Raw genomic sequence first — 16350 nt, 5'->3', positions numbered from 1 at the left:
CCCTCCGGCACGTTTCACAACAGTGGCAACAGGAAGATAGCTCTTGCTCTTAATGCTGTGGCAAATCAGCCAAGGGTGAATGACGAGGCTGGCCAGAAGCATAGTCTGTGATTTCTGCAGTTCAGCTGGGTTCAGCTCGCTTGCCTGCTGCTGGCCCCTCTAGGAACTATCAATAAGAATCAAAGGTATCACTCTGTACTGCGCTCTCCTCAGAAATAACCACCTTTGAACTGAATGTTGGTGGTACTTCTGCTTTTCCAGCAAGACCTGTAAACTTTCATTGAGCTTCTTGTCATTCATCTTGCCGGACTATAAATCCACTTTCTATCAGTAGATACAAGAATTTAAAAACAGTAGATACAGGGATTTAAAAACTTGATGGTTATATTTGGTATGTTCTGCTATGCTTCTTTAGTTTTATGACTGAAGCCCAGGGTGGAGAAGTACTCTAAAATGAAGTCCTTATCACCAGAGAAGTTTCATAACAGAAATAAAGATGAGTTAATAGTATTGCTTTTTGTCTGGGCTGGTTACCACGGAGTTCCAACATACTCAGTTCATGTAATTTTGTCTTGAGATGATCTCCTGTGGTAGGCAAGGCAGTTGTTTTGTTATCCAGGACACTGATCCTTAGAAAAAGATCCTTTTAATCTTGAGTCTTACATCTGCAGCAGGATTAGTTCCACCTGACTTGTGATAGATTGTACTGATTTTAGATTTACTCAGTCTTTTTGGCTCATCTAGCCAAGTAGTGCAATTTCTGTGTCTAAATTTATCATACATTTCAGTGCAAGTGAGGTATGGCAGCAAAATGGCTAAAACTTAAGGATTTTTTTCTGCAACAGGCAGGTTATCATACTGCTTTACTACTAGTTGAACTTTGAACTGGTTTTGGAACTTCATATTTTAACCAAAGCTAGTTCTTCTTCTCCTTTGGGCAATCTGTCAGATCATGTGGTTTTTAAGTTGCACTTTAAAGAACAGTCAGTTTTTACCTTTGCTGTAGAAAAGGGGTTCCCTGTTACAAATAACACGCAGCTTTCCTCGTGTAGTAATCTGAGCTTTCTAGACTTCAGCAAGGTTTAAATGTTTTGTTTTAGTGGCATAGCTTGTTCAGGGAACAAATGTTGAAATACACAGCTGTTAGTTACTTGCTCGATTGATCAGTTTGGCCCCTTTTCTTAATAGAGGTAGTATGGATCCATCAGTGACTATCCTGTAGCAAGAATATCGGATATGTAATCAAAGTAAGATTTACCCTTCTCCCTACCAGCTTCTTTCCTCCTTGTGTAAAAGGTCCTAATAGCCTTCAGAAACTTGTTATTCTGCATTCATTTAAGGTATGGTAGGTGTTCAGAAAAAAGCATGCTATTTTGGAAGTAAATCCCTGACAACTAGTTTCCCACAGAAAGACTTGTGGAGATTGCAGGAGTTCTCAGTTCTCTTCCTCCCCGGGGGAGAGTATAGGCAATCTGGGCTTAGGTTAAAATGGAGGCTTGAGGGATTTCTTCACGTCCCCGAGTTTCTTGAAGTTGAGACAAATGTTTGAGCTGTGTACCTTACAAACAACTGCTCTTTCATATAGAGGCAGCTCCAATAAATCATTGTAGAGCAGTTTACCCCTCTGATTCTTTGTCTGGTGCAACTCTGGTCAGTTTACTATTGCGTTAAAATTTAAGTAATAATACAGATTTATAGATAGAGTGAATTTTTATACATATGTATGTGATGTAAAAAAAAAAAAAATCCATAAAATATATTTATTTCTTTACTAAAATTTACTGAATCATCTTAAATGAAGAACCCAAACTACTTTAGCTTTACTAATTATTATTTTTCAGTGCTTTGTACTGGACTTCAGTACTCAAACGTAAGGAAGGATTGTTGTGGATATCTTTAGGTAGCATTCTTCATTTGACTTCCCTTATTTCATCTCACTGTCCCCACACACATGCTTATTAGGTGGTAGGGTATGTTTTTTTTCTTTATAATTAGACCTTTATAGTAACGATTTGATTATGTTGCTTGACAAGCTGTATCTCTGAAAAAAATATGCAAGCATAATCCATGTAAAAGGAAGGTAAAAGGAGATTTAAACTGTTGGAGTTAGGTCTGGGTTAGTTACCCAACCCTTATCACCTAGGTCTTAAATGCAAAAATATAATGTGGTATGTTTTAAATCAGTTGGGTTAAACTTGGTTGAAATTCTGGCCCATGTGCAATATTTAGCATTGCCATAATAGGCACCATATTTGTTTTAGCATCTCACTAATTAACTGTTGGCATCTCTGAGTAGTAGCTTGCATTATTTCAGGAGCACACAAAGGAAAAATAGCTGCAAGATATCAACTTTAAAAAAAAGCATTGGTCAGAATTTAAAAAACATGAGATGTGGTACTTGAAGAATCTCTTTAGTGCCTGTTCATGATGTCCTGCCAATCCACACTTTCGTGAGGAATGTTTGGGTTTTTTTTCTTTAGATCACTTAACTGTAACTGAGCCTGTGGCTGTACTGAAAGCAGATGAGGTATGGGGTGCTTTAAGAGGTAAGCTGATACTTTTCCTATAGAACTATTTAGTTTGGATTTATACAGGTGCCGTGGTGGAGTAAGAACCAGCTGACCACTGAACTCTGCCCTCATTCCATCCTTCACAGGAAGTAATCTTGGGCATAGAGGCCAGAAAGGTACCCAGAGGTTTGTTGGTCAGACCCTCAATCTGGATGCTCAGCATCACAGAGTCAGTGGCACACCATAAGTGCACTCTTGCTGTGCCTGACATCAGCAAAGCCAAACAAATCCTGGGTGCTAAAAAGCTCTCTGAGCTGCATTGTGAACAAATTATTGTCTTGACTGCAGCTAGTAACTGAACATGCTAGACAGATCACCAAGAAGACCATAATGCTGAAGTTCCAGTCTGTTGTTCTTACTGGAATATTAGCTTAAATTAACAGATTTTTCATGCTCAGTCAGAAGCTTCAGGAGTCCCAGAAATGACAGTAAGAGATACATGGCAACACAAGAAATTCCTACCTTACTCTCAGTAGCTTCCATACTATTAATGGATTAGGTTGGTGCAGCTGAGCTGTGGTTCTCATGTTCACAATTTTTGTATAAAGCAGAGTGTATAATGTGTATAATGGTTCTCTCCAGAAGTTCTTTAACTGTGGTGCTTGAGCAGTTAAGGAAAATGCTAAAGAGAAAGAAGCTCAGCTACAAAGCATTCTTTGTAGTACAAGTACTGGCTTGTACTTCAGATCCCTTTCTTGAATTTTATTTTCCAGGTTTGGAAACCTTCAGCCAGTTGGTTCATGAAGATGACTATGGAAGTGTAAGTATAGCTGTTAACTAAAACCACAGTCCTGTTGACAGACAACCACATTCTTTATTAGGTGCATGTCTAGAAACAGCAGATCTACTAGTTGCATTGGGTATTTTCTTTTCAGAACATGAGCCTTAGAAAGCTGTTAAACTGAAAACTAAGTGTTTCCTGTTTGGAATAAAGAATGTAAAATGGGAATTCTAATTTTTAAATCTCATTCTTGTAGTTTCTTGTCAATGAATCTGAAATCTACGACTTTCCAAGATTTGCTCATAGAGGAATCTTACTAGACACTTCAAGACATTACCTACCATTGAAATCTATTCTTACAAACCTGGTAAGTGGGCAGGTTTGTACCATTAATAGTTAAGGCTTTTTGTTGTCTTTGCCCCCTGAAGTAGGTAGCAACTGGAGCTGATAGGAAAGGAGAACCTCTCTTCTCTGTCTGCTTCTAAAAGAACAGAGCAAACGTTGCTAAGGGAAGGCCAGAATGTATACTGCAGAGGAGTTGAGTGGGCAGACAGAGTGTTCAGTGAATCTGTAACGGAGGCTGGGATTTGTGGTAATTTGAGTTTTCTGTATTTTCTGTTGCCTAAAGTAGCCCCTGTATTTCTTGGAAGCATGTTTGGAGACAGCTGACTATCACCAAGCATTACATGGGAGACCTTGCAAGTCTTATCTTCAGTGCTAGTGGTTGCAGGAGAATTCCAGTCTTGTCAATGATCAGGCTTTGGTATCCCTTTCTTAAAGGAAGGGACAAGGTACAAATCTTCCTTTGTATTTGGTGGGAGTTCCTGAAGAGATTTTCTTACTTCTTTAAACACAGGTTGGTGGAAAAAAAAAAGGGGGGGGGAAGGAAGGAGTAAAAATGGTTGTATTGTGGCAAGGAATTGGAAGAAACTATGTGGCAATTTCTCAGTCACAAACAAGGTAGAGAACACTTACTCCATCTGCTTGCAGCACACAGCACTTCTAGATGCTGTTAACAAGCTTGTGTAACTCAGAGTATGTGTGCAACTGTCCATCTGGAGTCATAATTGTAAAATAATTGTGTTAACATTTGTTCTGAATCATCTGCAAGTTCAAAAAAGGGGTGTACTGACACCACTGAAAATAAGAGGAGTGCTATCTTCTGTGGGGAAAACGTGTGGTTTATTTTGCATGCATTTGAAATAGATTCTGCAGAAGTCACTAGGGAGTAGGGATGAGCTCAACAGTAGGAAACTCTCTCATGCTGTTTTTCCAAGTCCAAAGTATGTAGCTAAAAAAGCATAAGCTTTTCTATAAGCTGAAGTATGTTCCATAGAGAATTATGCAGATATGTTCTAAAGTGGAAGAAATTCACAAGTATTTATAGCAGTTCCTCTTCTACAAGTCAGTGTAGCATGATCAGATCAAGATCTTGTTTGCAGGAGTGGCAGAGGAAAGGAGGAGGTGTGTTCTGGTGTTTGCTTGTGGGATTCCCTGAAAGGTGGTGTGCGTTTTGTTTAGTTGTTGCTTTAGGCATGCAGGATATACCAGAACAAGATAATTTTTTCTTCTGTAAATTTCCTGTGACAGTGAAGTGCTTAACTAGACCTTATCGCATTATTTGTTACAGGATGCCATGGCTTTTAACAAGTTCAATGTTCTCCACTGGCATATAGTAGATGATCAGTCATTCCCTTATCAGAGTATTTATTTCCCTGAGTTAAGTGACAAGGTAAGTAAACATTATTACATTATTAGCAGGGTGAGAGGGTGGAAATCTGGCACATATTTAATGAAAATAAAATGCAGAGCCTACCAGTGATTGAATACGTCTGCCTTGGCAGATGGTGAAACAGTACTAGAGGATCAGGAACCAATAAATCCACATTTAGGGTTCTACTGGAGTGCCTGTGTGGATCATGCTTAAGTCTCCTTGTTGGGTGCATGGCAAATTCCTGACTCCCCTATGCAAATCTGATGGTGACAGTGTTCCTCAGTGTCTGAAGCCTTTCAAGCAGTAATGGTGAGCAAATAACCAGTTGTGATGAACACTGCTTGGATTTCTGTTGGTTTGTTTGTTTAACTGGTAGACTTCTGACACTCAAATAAATGCAAGAGAGCTTCCTGTCAGGTTTGGGTTTGGAACCACTGCAGTAGTACTTTCACCTTTTCTGAGGTGTAGTTAATTTCACAAAACACAACATGTCTGTAAGACATCTGAAAGTGAGATGTAATCTTCTAAAACAAATACTGTACAATATCTATTTCCTGGTTTACAGCAGATTTTGCTGGCTAATGAGGGCCATTGTGAGGTTCTTGCTCAGTCGTGGTACAGCAGTAGCAAAATCAAGCATGAATACTTAAGTAGACTGAGCCTAAGTACAAGATTTGTGATTCTGTTTTGAAATGCTTGCTAGAATCTGACCCTCGTGAAAATCGTACAGGCAGTGCTTGAGCAGATGCTATGAACAATTTTATAACTCAGAAATTGAATTTGCCAGATTATTCTTTCTAGTAATAGCTATGAAGTCCTGTCCCTACTTACAGCTGGGGAGATGGGGATGGCCTTTGTCTTAGTGGCCTTCTTTTTGAAAGGCTTCTTTTTTACCCCTATTTTTTCTGAGTAACTCAGCTGTGTAAACAGTTTACAGATAATGGGAGCTTAAGAGGCCATTAATCACGAGGAGACATGATGCTTTTCTTAAGCAGTTTGGCTCTTTGTCAAGCGTCTGTTTCACCAAACTGTAGCAGTTAGGGTCATCTGTCACCTGTGTTGGCTGTGTGGAAGTGGAGTACTGCTCAAATTCAGTGTCACAAACCAAACACGCCCTGTTGCTACGTTGGGCACTGTATCAAAACTGAGAAGGAAGGAGATGCCATTATTTCTGAGTTGACAGAATTTTTCCATTACTGTTGCCTGTCATGTAGCAGGGGCCCTATGTTTCAGATCTAATGATGTAGAGGTGGAGGGTAAAACTAGCTTGCTTCTGTGCAGAAAAACTGAAGTGTGTCTGTTTTAAAAAGCTGATGGAATAGAAACTACCTTTCCTGTTTTATTGGGTAACTGTGAGCTAGAGGAGAGGGCAATCTGCTCAGGAGATCTGTTTTAGTGTGGAAAAAAGGGGTAATTTTTGTGGGTTGGGTTTTTTGGTTGCTTTGTTGTGGTGGGGTTTTTTTTTGTTCTTTTCCCCCTGACTATTCAACAGAAGAGTTCTGTCAGTGCAATTACATGTGATAAAACAGAGAAGACAAACTTGTAAAGCTTCTCTCCAGTCTAAATTATAACCCTTAAATGCCAGTTTTGTGAGCTGCTAGTCTAACTTTTTTTAAACTGTCTCTAAATGTGATTTTTTTACAGGGAGCATACTCCTATAACCACATCTATACTCCCCTTGATGTCCATCTGGTAATCGAGTACGCCCGGTTAAGAGGAATTAGAGTTATCCCAGAGTTTGATACCCCAGGACACACGCAGTCTTGGGGAAAAGGTATGTCCAAGGAAGTATTAATGGTTAAAAATTGTGGTAAGTAGGGTGTAGCAAGCAAATGAACTTGTTAAAAAGCAGCCTTTAAATTGCTTTGAAAGGCCCTTGATAAGAGTTAAGTGGGGGGCACATGCAGTGGTGGTTGTGAGCTTTACATTTTAGAGGAACTCAACATTTACATTTTAGAGGAACTGAAGAGAATGGAGAAAACTGACACTTCCTGTGCTGGATGTGTGTGTGAAGGCACGGATATATTCTGTCTGCCTTAAACCTCCTCTTGTTATCACCCCATGCAGTACTCTTGAGTTTACAGTAATAAGGCAGTGCTTACAAATAGTGGGTTGCTGTCTTCATAGTAGAGATTTCTGCTTTGGGAAGGTTCTTTCAAAGTGATTGATATTTCTGTCTGTTAGTAAAGTGGCAACCTGCCTATGTCAAAATGCAGCCAGGTTGGATGCTTCTTCACTCTCCATCTTCTGGGTTTCAGAGTAATACTTCTCTTGGTAGACAGCGCTTGAATCCTGAGAGCGATGACGCTTACATGTAAGGGTCCCTGCTCCTTGAGTACGTCTTAACTCAGGGTATACTGATTGTGATTTCAGTGCAATTAACATAAGATGGTTTTGGCCAAACTGAAAATTAAGACCTTTTTTAGCACTTCAGAGCTCCAGCCAATGGGTGAGTCTTGTGTTCATCCTAGGGGCATGTGGCAGTAATGTTAAAAGATGACTCAGGCTCCTTCTCACTAATTTAAAATCTGGAGGAAAAGAGCAAGGCAAAAAATAAATTTGCTAAACTCTTTCTGAATTAAGATTAAGTGGTCTTTGCTGTTACAGAGCAGCAGTGGTTTGCCTGGTGACCTGTGAAGTGGTCTACATTCATACTAAGAGCAAGTGGATAGCTTCTTGTATAATGATCTTTTTTAGTGCGATGTACAGGACACAGTGCTGGCTTTGCCTGTGAACCTGAGTAGCTATGCTTTGTTTACATTCAGACTCAAGATGTTGGAGAGAAGCCTTAAGTCATGTGAGTAGGTCAAGTTGAAGCAATCTACCATTAGGGCCCTCTTTGTGGGGGGACTTTGTGGCAATGTGCTAGGAGGAGGAAATGCAGGTCTAGAGGTTGGAGGAATCTCCAATCTACATGTAACTTTTCCTGTTTTGTTATCCTGGCTCTTCTTGCTTTAGATATCTTGACTCAAGAACCAGTACTTAGTTTTGATGTGTGTCTGGCCTTTCTTTCTTGCAAGGAGATTAATTCCTAGCAGACTGAGGTGGGACATCCATCTTGAGCCCTATACCTCCCACCTACTTAGGTGTTAACAAAGCAGAGCAATAAAAAGAGAAAGGAGGCTTCTTAAGCACACATAATAGTTGGCTTGCTTCTAATGGCCTTCCTTCCTAAATCCATTAAAGCTTTTTTATTCAAGCAGTCATCCAGAAGCCATTTTCTAGGTATAGTGACCATATTCCATAAATTGTGTGTTAAGAAACAAATTTAGAAGTTGGAGTCCTGGTTTCCAGTTTGAGTGTTCTTCAACCTTGGGCAAGTTGATTTACTTCATCCTGACTCTATTTGATTATACTTGGAATAGATGAGCACTTAAGTAATGAATATTAACCTTTTTAATATGGGTAACTGCCTCTCCCTGCTGGCAAAGTTAGCATTCCAACGTGGAACTGAATATCTTCTATTAATTGTTTCTATTAGGTCAAAAAGATCTTCTCACCCCTTGTTACAATGGAGAACAGCCATCTGGGTCCTTTGGACCTGTAAATCCCATTCTGAATACAACTTATGACTTCATGACTAAATTCTTCAAAGAGATCAGCAGTGTATTTCCAGATGCATACATTCATTTGGGAGGAGATGAAGTGAACTTCGATTGTTGGTATGGTGACAGTTCAAAGAATAAATACTTAGTGCCTCTTAAACTTGATTAAATCCATCTATTATGGAATTCAGTTGCATGAGACCGTTTTCACTGCTTAACCCAAAGATTTCCACTCCTACTTCTGTGACTATGGGTAGAACATCTGTGATCCTCGAAAAGCAAGTGATGTCATGCACAATTTTGCTTTAACTGGTAGTTTGACAAATGTTCAGGTATTCTAAAGCATTTCTTTGTGAATATTATCTGGCAGGAAGGAGAACTAGTATGATAGGAAAGTACTATATAAGGTAATGAACATTTAAGTTCTTTGTGTTAAAGGGAAGCAGTTCTTTCCACTGAGTGCTGCTTTCCAGAAAAATCTACTAACATTAAGTGTTACGGTACTGACTCTTGTGTTCTCGCATTAAAGGCGTGGCATGTTCTATATAGATGTTCTTCAGTTGGTTGTGGATTTTGAATATCTTGGAGTCTCTCTGCTGGATTAGCTAATAGTACAGAATTTGAAGCAAATCTATTTGGATGAGTACACAAATTGATCCAGTTAGTATTTGTGTGTTCTCTTGAAACACAAATCTAAACACTCAGGACTTGCTTTAATTCTCAAAAAGAAAGAAAATTGCTGACATGTGCTTTATCACAAAAGTGTTGGTTTGCTTTTGGGGTATTTTCCCAAATTCTTCATGTCATTTGTGCGGATCCCCTGGTACTATGGCTGCTCAATTTCCAGACCTGCTTGCAACCTTCCCACAAATTCCCAGAGAAGCCAGCAACCCCAGGGCTCTTAGGAGCTTGAGGCGGTCTGCCAGAGACTGCTCCAGAACAGGAACTCCAGTAGTTCTACCAGAGAAGCAGGGCTATTGGCTTTATTTCAAATGAGGATGATGCTGTTTCAGAATACCTAAATCTTTTTAGCCTGCTGCTTCTGCTCTGTTGTGCATTCCAGGCTGTGGCATGCCTAAGGCACCAGCTAGTGTGCTGTGCAGAGAGGACATGTTTGGGAAATCTGCTTCAAAAAAAACAAAAGCCTTCTCTTTTTTTGTTTTGTTTTGTTTTGTTGTTATTATTCAAGGAAATCTAACCCTGAAGTGAAAGAGTTCATGAAGAAGCAAGGATTTGGCATTGACTACGCTAAACTGGAATCTTACTATATTCAGAAGTATGTTGGTTTTTTTTTTTAATTCTTGCTCAGTATTTCACAGCCAGTATCTGGGGGTGATGTTGAGGTGCAGATGCTGAAGCTGATTTAGATTAACCTATATTGTTTTCAAAAATTGCCATGTACTGAGGACTACCCTCTTTCTTTAACACACTGAATGTAAAGTTCACATCTTTAAAACTACAAGGATGTGTAGGCTAGTTCTACTCTGAATCTGTTTGGCATCTTCTGTAATACCAGCACACAGGGTGGGGATGAAAATTCCTAAGGTTTTTTCAACCATTTACTTCTCTCATTGTTAAATAACATGGGTTTAGACACCTGCATGAGTTGCTGGTAGTTCTGAACATCAGTTTATGTTACTACAGATGTGTATCCTTACACACTGGAGTATGTGCAGTTCAAGGCAGAGAACCAAAAGCCAAAACCTGAGAAACCTGTTGTTCTTTTTTTTGTTTTTGTCCCCTGTGCATTCCTGAGAAGGGCCTGATGTTCCTTTGGGTAGAAAATGTTGCTGCTTCATGTGCCTGCGATGATCTCATTGAAGTCCACAAACATAATTTTATTTCTAAATTCTAGGATTTTGGACGTTGTTTCCTCCTATAATAAAGGATACATGGTCTGGCAAGAAGTATTTGATAACAAAGTAGAGGTAAGAAGAGAAAATAAATAAGATAGTGGTGCATAAAAACCCCAATATTGTGGGAGGCTTCCAGAGTAGACTATTAAGTAGTTGTTGTTGTGTCTCTTAAGAATTAAAGCAAGTTTACTGACTTTAGCAAGGGAGGTATGGGGCCTGACTTGAAATTCTAATTTATTGAACAATTTGTACAATAGGTGGAACAGGAACTCCAGCACAGAACTTTGTGTCTGGACTAGTAACACCAGGTGCTCAGTTTTTCAGAGCTGGGCCGGTAACAGGGGCATGTGGGAACCCTCCTAGGGCAGTGCCTGCCTATGGTGTAACCTAGGTTTCACTCCAGTGTGAGCTCTGCTTAAAACTAGCAAGGAGCTAACCAGCTTTACACTTCGAGGGGGAAAGAAATGACAAAAGGTAGCTGCCAGGATGTTTGGATGTTTCTCTTCAAAACAAAATACCATCCTCCCTGTTTGAAAATGCATCATTCTCTTTCCTAATAACAGCAATCGGGACTGTCTTTAATGTTTTGTGGGGTTTGTTTTTTTTTTTCTTTTTCCCCCTTTAAGCTGAAACGAGACACTGTAGTTCAAGTGTGGATGGAAAACAACTATGCTCATGAACTGAGCAGAGTCACTGGAGCTGGGTTCACTGCTATCCTGGCAGCTCCATGGTACTTAGACTACATCAGTTATGGGCAGGACTGGAAGAAATACTACAGTGTTGAACCACGCAACTTCCCTGGTTTGTAACTTTTCTGTATGCACATGTTCAGTGCAGGAAAGTCTTTGGTTCATAGCAAGGTGTAAACAGAAACCTGAGTAAGGCTATTGAGAGTGATCAGCAGGCACTGTGATCAGATAGCTGTAATCAAAGGACCTTAATGTCAGCTAGAACTCTGGAAAATGATCACATTTTTAAAAAAGCAACTTTCAGTTTCCTACAGGGAAAAGTATTGTCTTCCTCAGACGTGTGTGACTGGTGGCTGTGTGAGACACAGGGTGCTGGACTGGGCGGGCAGCAGCATCATGCGTTGGGGGTAGAGCTGTGCAAAATGGCTGCTGGTAGACAGACACTCAGTGCATACATTGGCAAGCTTCTGGAGCTTGGACTGTTGCAGAAAAAGATGTGTTCTCTCCCTCTGGCTAAAGCTGATAGGAACATCTTACGCTCTGTCTAGGGCTTTAATTTTGTGCGAGGTAGCTCTTAGAGATGATTAAGGAGATCATCTGACTTCTGAAGCCTTTTCAGGGAATGTTCTTTGTATGATAGAATGAACAGTGTCAATCAGGGCTGAAATCTCTGAAGAGTGTCAGAAGACTGAGGAGTGTCTTCAGAGAGTAATGGCTAACATTCCTTCTGATAGAGAAGGGAAATGGGTTCTCTGGGTAAATGGCCTGGTGGTTCCCACAGTCAGTAACCAGACTATCAAAATGTTAAGTTCATGCTCGGGATAAATATTTTGTGTAATAATATATAGTATAATGAAACAACCAAGTGAACATACTGGAGAATGAAATTCTGATCTATGCAAATCTTCTGGGCAAATAGAAATTCTAACCTTCTGCTTTGAATTCAGGATCTGAAGAACAGAAAAGACTTCTAATAGGTGGAGAAGCCTGCCTGTGGGGAGAATATGTGGATGCAACTAACCTCACACCAAGATTATGGTATGAATTGCTTCATCTTAAGTTTTAGAAAGCCAGCTACAAGGCACAATAATTAATCCAGCAGATTGTATGTTAGTGGTAACTGCCCTGCACTGAACCTGAGTAGCTACAAAAATTAGCGCTTCTGGATATAAGGCCTGATATTCAAAACTTTAAGCCATTCTTATTTACAGACTACACGTACTCTAAAACTCAGTGTATCTTCACAGGCCTCGAGCAAGTGCTGTAGGGGAAAGACTGTGGAGCAGCAGGAACGTGACCAACTTGCGGGATGCGTATGACAGGCTGACGAATCATCGGTGCCGCATGCTCCGGTAAGACTGACAGCTGCCACAAAGCTTGCCTCATGCCTGTAGCCAAGGGAATAAAGTATAGGACTAAATTGCTGGCCTGGATATGAAGGGAGGAGAGCTACCAGTCGGTCTAATCTGGTCACCCCATGTGTTTTTGTATCCTCAGAAGAGGAAGAACAGATATGTTAAAACAGGACTTCTAGACAGTTTTGCAACTAACGTTTTCAGAAGTCATTAACTTTCTTCACTCAAATGCTATAACTCATCTATGTCTCCCTTTCCTCTAAAGGAAACAATCATGATTGACTTATTTCAGACAGATGTTGAAGGGTATGTGGGGAGGAGTGCACAAATGGATGAGAAAGTAGACTTGGACTTTTTTTGTTTTGTTATGTATTTATTATAAATAATAAAGACATGCAGTAGACAAACGAGTGGAGCTATTGGCATGTGAGACGAGCTTGAGCAAGCTATTCTTTCAGGTATTGCCCTAGTGTAAAGACTGAAAAGGAGCAAGGAGTCCCTAACAAACTCATTTAATTTATGAGTACTATAAGCAAAGGCAGTTCATAACATTCTCTGCATTTTTTTCCTAGAAAGTACCTAGACATGTTACTGGTTAATTATTGCTAGTGTTGTTGTATGTTTGTAGTTGTAGAAATGAGTAATTTCCAGGTCTTAAAACCAAGTCTGACTCTTAATTAAGTATAAAGTCAGAGCCTTCTAGCTTTTTCCAAATGCTACTGCAAAGTTGGATTGCAGCACGAATGCAACATGCCATTTAATTTCTCTACAAAAGTTTATTACAAGTCATTGAGAATCCAAAAAGTGTGAAGAAGTATTTTCTAGGTAGACAAATCAACTTTTTGGAGAACAAGACACAATGACATTTGAGAGTCAGCAGTCAAAACTCAAGCACTCTGTGTATGTTCCTGTAGATGTCTCAGCATGATTATAAATTAGTTCTCCAATTAATGAAGTTAAAACTGACTAAAAGACTCTCAAGTTTTGATTTGTTTGGTTTATTTCAAGCAGGCTTTAAATAATGCTATAGGAAAATAGTTATATGTAAATTGTCTTATGTCAGTCATGAGAAAAATAGATATACATTGAGAGAGTTAACAAATGTGTTTTCAAAAGTGTGTATTATTCTACAAACCACTGTAGCAGTATTATCTAGCTCTTAAATATCCAAGAAGCAGAAATTTTTACAACTGTTTTAACTCCGAAACTTTTATATCAAAAGCGAACGGGATTTTTTTGTTGTTGTTGTTAAAGCTACATGAGAACAGAATAGTTTCTGCTATTGTAGCTGGAAAAAGTTGTTTACTAAAACTGGCTCAGCAGAAATATAAATTAAAATGACAGAGCTGCATTTGAAGGAAACACTGGGGAGGGAGTGTGCAAATGTCAAGTAACTCATATTTTGACCTTAATAGGACTTTAATAAAAGCAACAGGTTTTGCAAAAGAGAAAGACAACTAGCTTCTGAATTGGAAGCTTCTCAACCTGTTTTCTAATAACTTGGTATATCTGATTGAAACAGAACTGTACTTAACTGAAGCAAAATCAGCTGTAGAATGGGGCCCTTTTCTGCTCCCTCAATGGGCCATCTGTTCTTTCTTGGAAGTAGTTTTGTTTACACAAAGATTAGAGTGCCCATATCTCTCTTTCTGTTCCTGCCTTCGTGACCAACCGGGCGTTTGATGATAGTCATACACATCTTGCTTTATTTTAACAGCCGTGGCATAGCAGCTGAACCTGTGTTCATTGGGTACTGTGCCCATGAAGCAAGGGAAGAACAGTAACTGCTGCAAGGACTTCTAGTCAACAAGTGCCTCTGGGGTATGAATATACATACAAGCAGTTTGATATTTGAACCAAGACTTTATTTTAAAATTGAAAACAAAGTTATTTGATTGTGATATATGACATGATGGTGTTTAGCTTTCATGAAAAATGGGGATTCTTCACTGTGAAATCCTGAAACTTGATACCATGGAGTTACCAATACCAGTTTCTTTACATTCTGAAGTTGAAAGAAAATAAAGTTACTATTTAAATAAATAAAGAGCAAACTCTCTTTTTATTCCAAAGTATCTTACCATTTCCCGCTTTTCTGTGTAACCAGATAATTGCTAATCAGAACTCAATGTGTAGAATATCAGCACCCTTGCAGCTTAAATCACTCATTCCTAAAGGTCAAAAAAAAAATCCTCCCTCCACATTCTTGAAGGTGGTAGGTAAGGATCGCTGCCCTGGGAGAACTCTGACCTTCTTGCATTTTTTCACAGATCCTACTCAATTTGCAGAAGCATCCATTCCACTTAACTTGCCGAAGAGCAAGCTTAGGTAGAAGGTACACCTAGTCCTGAACTCTGGTTCAGATTCATTTCTAAACAACACAGGAACTAATACTTGGAGCTGTACAGCTTAAAATGCTTTTTAACAATCTTTCATTCAGCTGAAGACAAGTCCAGATACATACTGCCAAAAGTAAATGAAGTTATTTCATTTACAGACACGAGCTTCAGAAACTTGACTTAATAAAAAAGGAGTCCTAATAGAGCATTAAGATGCACTTAGTGCTCATTTCTACAAAGAGGATTTGTGTCACTTGCCCCTGCAGATACCTGTAAGGTAAGAATTTGCAAAGCAGCAAATTGTGCTTGCATCTGTGGTTTGGCTGCTTTGCAAGTGCAAAGCTGAGCCAGAAGAACACTGTCTCTTGAACCTTCACTTGGACAGTTAAAAAAGCAGCCTGCTTCTACAACTGCTCGTTCATCATTTACCACAACCAGTTGGTCCCAGAAGAACATACTGGTGGCTCCTGAAGAATATTTAACAGGGAGGATAGAAAATAACTTTATTCTGCAGAGTAAAGCAATCACACCAACTCCATCTTCCTCTGAAGAAGTGCACTTTGCTCTTGACTGCTGAGGGCTTGGTAACTGGCAAGCTCCAAAGTGAAGGTTGCTGAGCCTGATGACAGAGAACGCAAAACCGTGGAGTAGCCCTGGACAAAATGGAGAACGTATGTCACTCAGTTGAGGATAAAGGGAAGGTAAGTTAGCACAGAAAGCTGCTTAGGTCAGAGAGAGTCAGAAGTATACCACAACATAATAATTAAAACAATAAAAAAACGTTATTCCAAACTTATTCATCTATAACAACAGGGAAAGTGAACTGAAGCTTAATTATTTTTAAGCAAATGGGGAAAAAAGACCAGGTTTGTGTTGTACCATTACCAAGATCATCATTTACCATCATTTCTGCTAGTGGAACAGCAGCAACCACAACTCTGTTGTCCTGACGACTCTGGATTTCCTTAACGCTGCCTCTCCGCTGTGCAAGGTCAGCAAGGGCTGCGCTGAGGTGATCTTCACTTACGGTGATTTCCAGGTTCATCAGGGGCTCCAGTATCTGTATGCCAGCTTTTTTCAAAGCCTAAGTGGAAAGGAAGGAGTTACACTGATTTATTTTTTTTTTAATTAGAAAATTGATGTCTTAAGTACTTCCATAACTCAGGCTAACACTGCCTCGCAAATTCCCTGTTTCCAAAAGCTAAGAAGTCCCCAAGTGAGGGCATTACGCTGCCAGAGAGGAACAGCTGCCAGACACTGATGGACATGTATTTTCCCAACAGTTCATCACGCTGCTGTGCTCTACATCAGCTCACAGTTTCAGTGTACCTTCTGCATGCAGCGTGAGACACAGGCTGATACCATCGTGTGGGAGGTGTCAGGATGCACCGTCAGTGATTGCAGTGTCACATCTACATCCTGAACTGGGAATCCAAGCAAGGGTCCTTGGGGAAAAAGAAGAAAAAAAAAACACACTTCTGTTTTTCAGAATATTGAGATATGTGCAAAAAAATCAGGATTAATTTGAAGATACACCCCTGGGGGAGGGGGAAAAAGGAGA

At 39.7% G+C, this 16350-nt stretch overlaps 2 protein-coding genes across 2 annotated transcripts in view; one reads left to right on the top strand and one right to left on the bottom strand.

Moving 5' to 3' along the window:
- Positions 1-2486: 2486 nt before the first annotated feature.
- Positions 2487-14234, top strand: HEXB (hexosaminidase B (beta polypeptide)). The gene is made up of 12 exons (XM_008935626.1): positions 2487-2546; positions 3284-3330; positions 3548-3658; positions 4922-5023; positions 6650-6779; positions 8487-8667; positions 9740-9826; positions 10406-10478; positions 11033-11207; positions 12043-12133; positions 12343-12447; positions 14168-14234. Exons 4-12 carry the CDS (start codon positions 4928-4930, stop codon positions 14232-14234), a joined length of 1005 nt encoding a protein of 334 aa, XP_008933874.1. The 5' UTR covers positions 2487-2546; positions 3284-3330; positions 3548-3658; positions 4922-4927.
- A 1040-nt stretch (positions 14235-15274) lies between these two features.
- Positions 15275-16350, bottom strand: part of GFM2 (G elongation factor, mitochondrial 2) — a 19813-nt gene continuing 18737 nt past the window's right edge. Inside the window, 3 exon segments of the mRNA XM_008935625.1 lie at positions 15275-15442; positions 15691-15873; positions 16119-16234. Of these exon segments, the coding sequence (XP_008933873.1) occupies positions 15314-15442; positions 15691-15873; positions 16119-16234 (428 nt within the window). The 3' untranslated portion in view covers positions 15275-15313.

Source organism: Merops nubicus, unplaced genomic scaffold (genome assembly GCF_000691845.1).
Source record: "Merops nubicus isolate BGI_N331 unplaced genomic scaffold, ASM69184v1 scaffold3982, whole genome shotgun sequence".
In the NCBI taxonomy this organism is placed as follows: Eukaryota; Metazoa; Chordata; class Aves; order Coraciiformes; family Meropidae; genus Merops; species Merops nubicus.
The sequence above is the reverse complement of the archived record's forward strand: the minus strand, read 5'-3'. Positions and strand labels throughout refer to the sequence as shown.

What these genes read in the sequence shown, in the direction of transcription:
- HEXB (XM_008935626.1), top strand. Translation starts at nt 4,928, where the DNA reads ATGGCTTTTAACAAGTTCAATGTTCTCCACTGGCATATAGTAGATGAT. An exon ending in GAATCTTACTATATTCAGAA is followed by an intron (nt 9,827 to 10,405) that starts GTATGTTGGTTT and finishes TCTAAATTCTAG; the next exon opens with GATTTTGGACGTTGTTTCCT. An exon ending in TGAACCACGCAACTTCCCTG is followed by an intron (nt 11,208 to 12,042) that starts GTTTGTAACTTT and finishes CTTTGAATTCAG; the next exon opens with GATCTGAAGAACAGAAAAGA.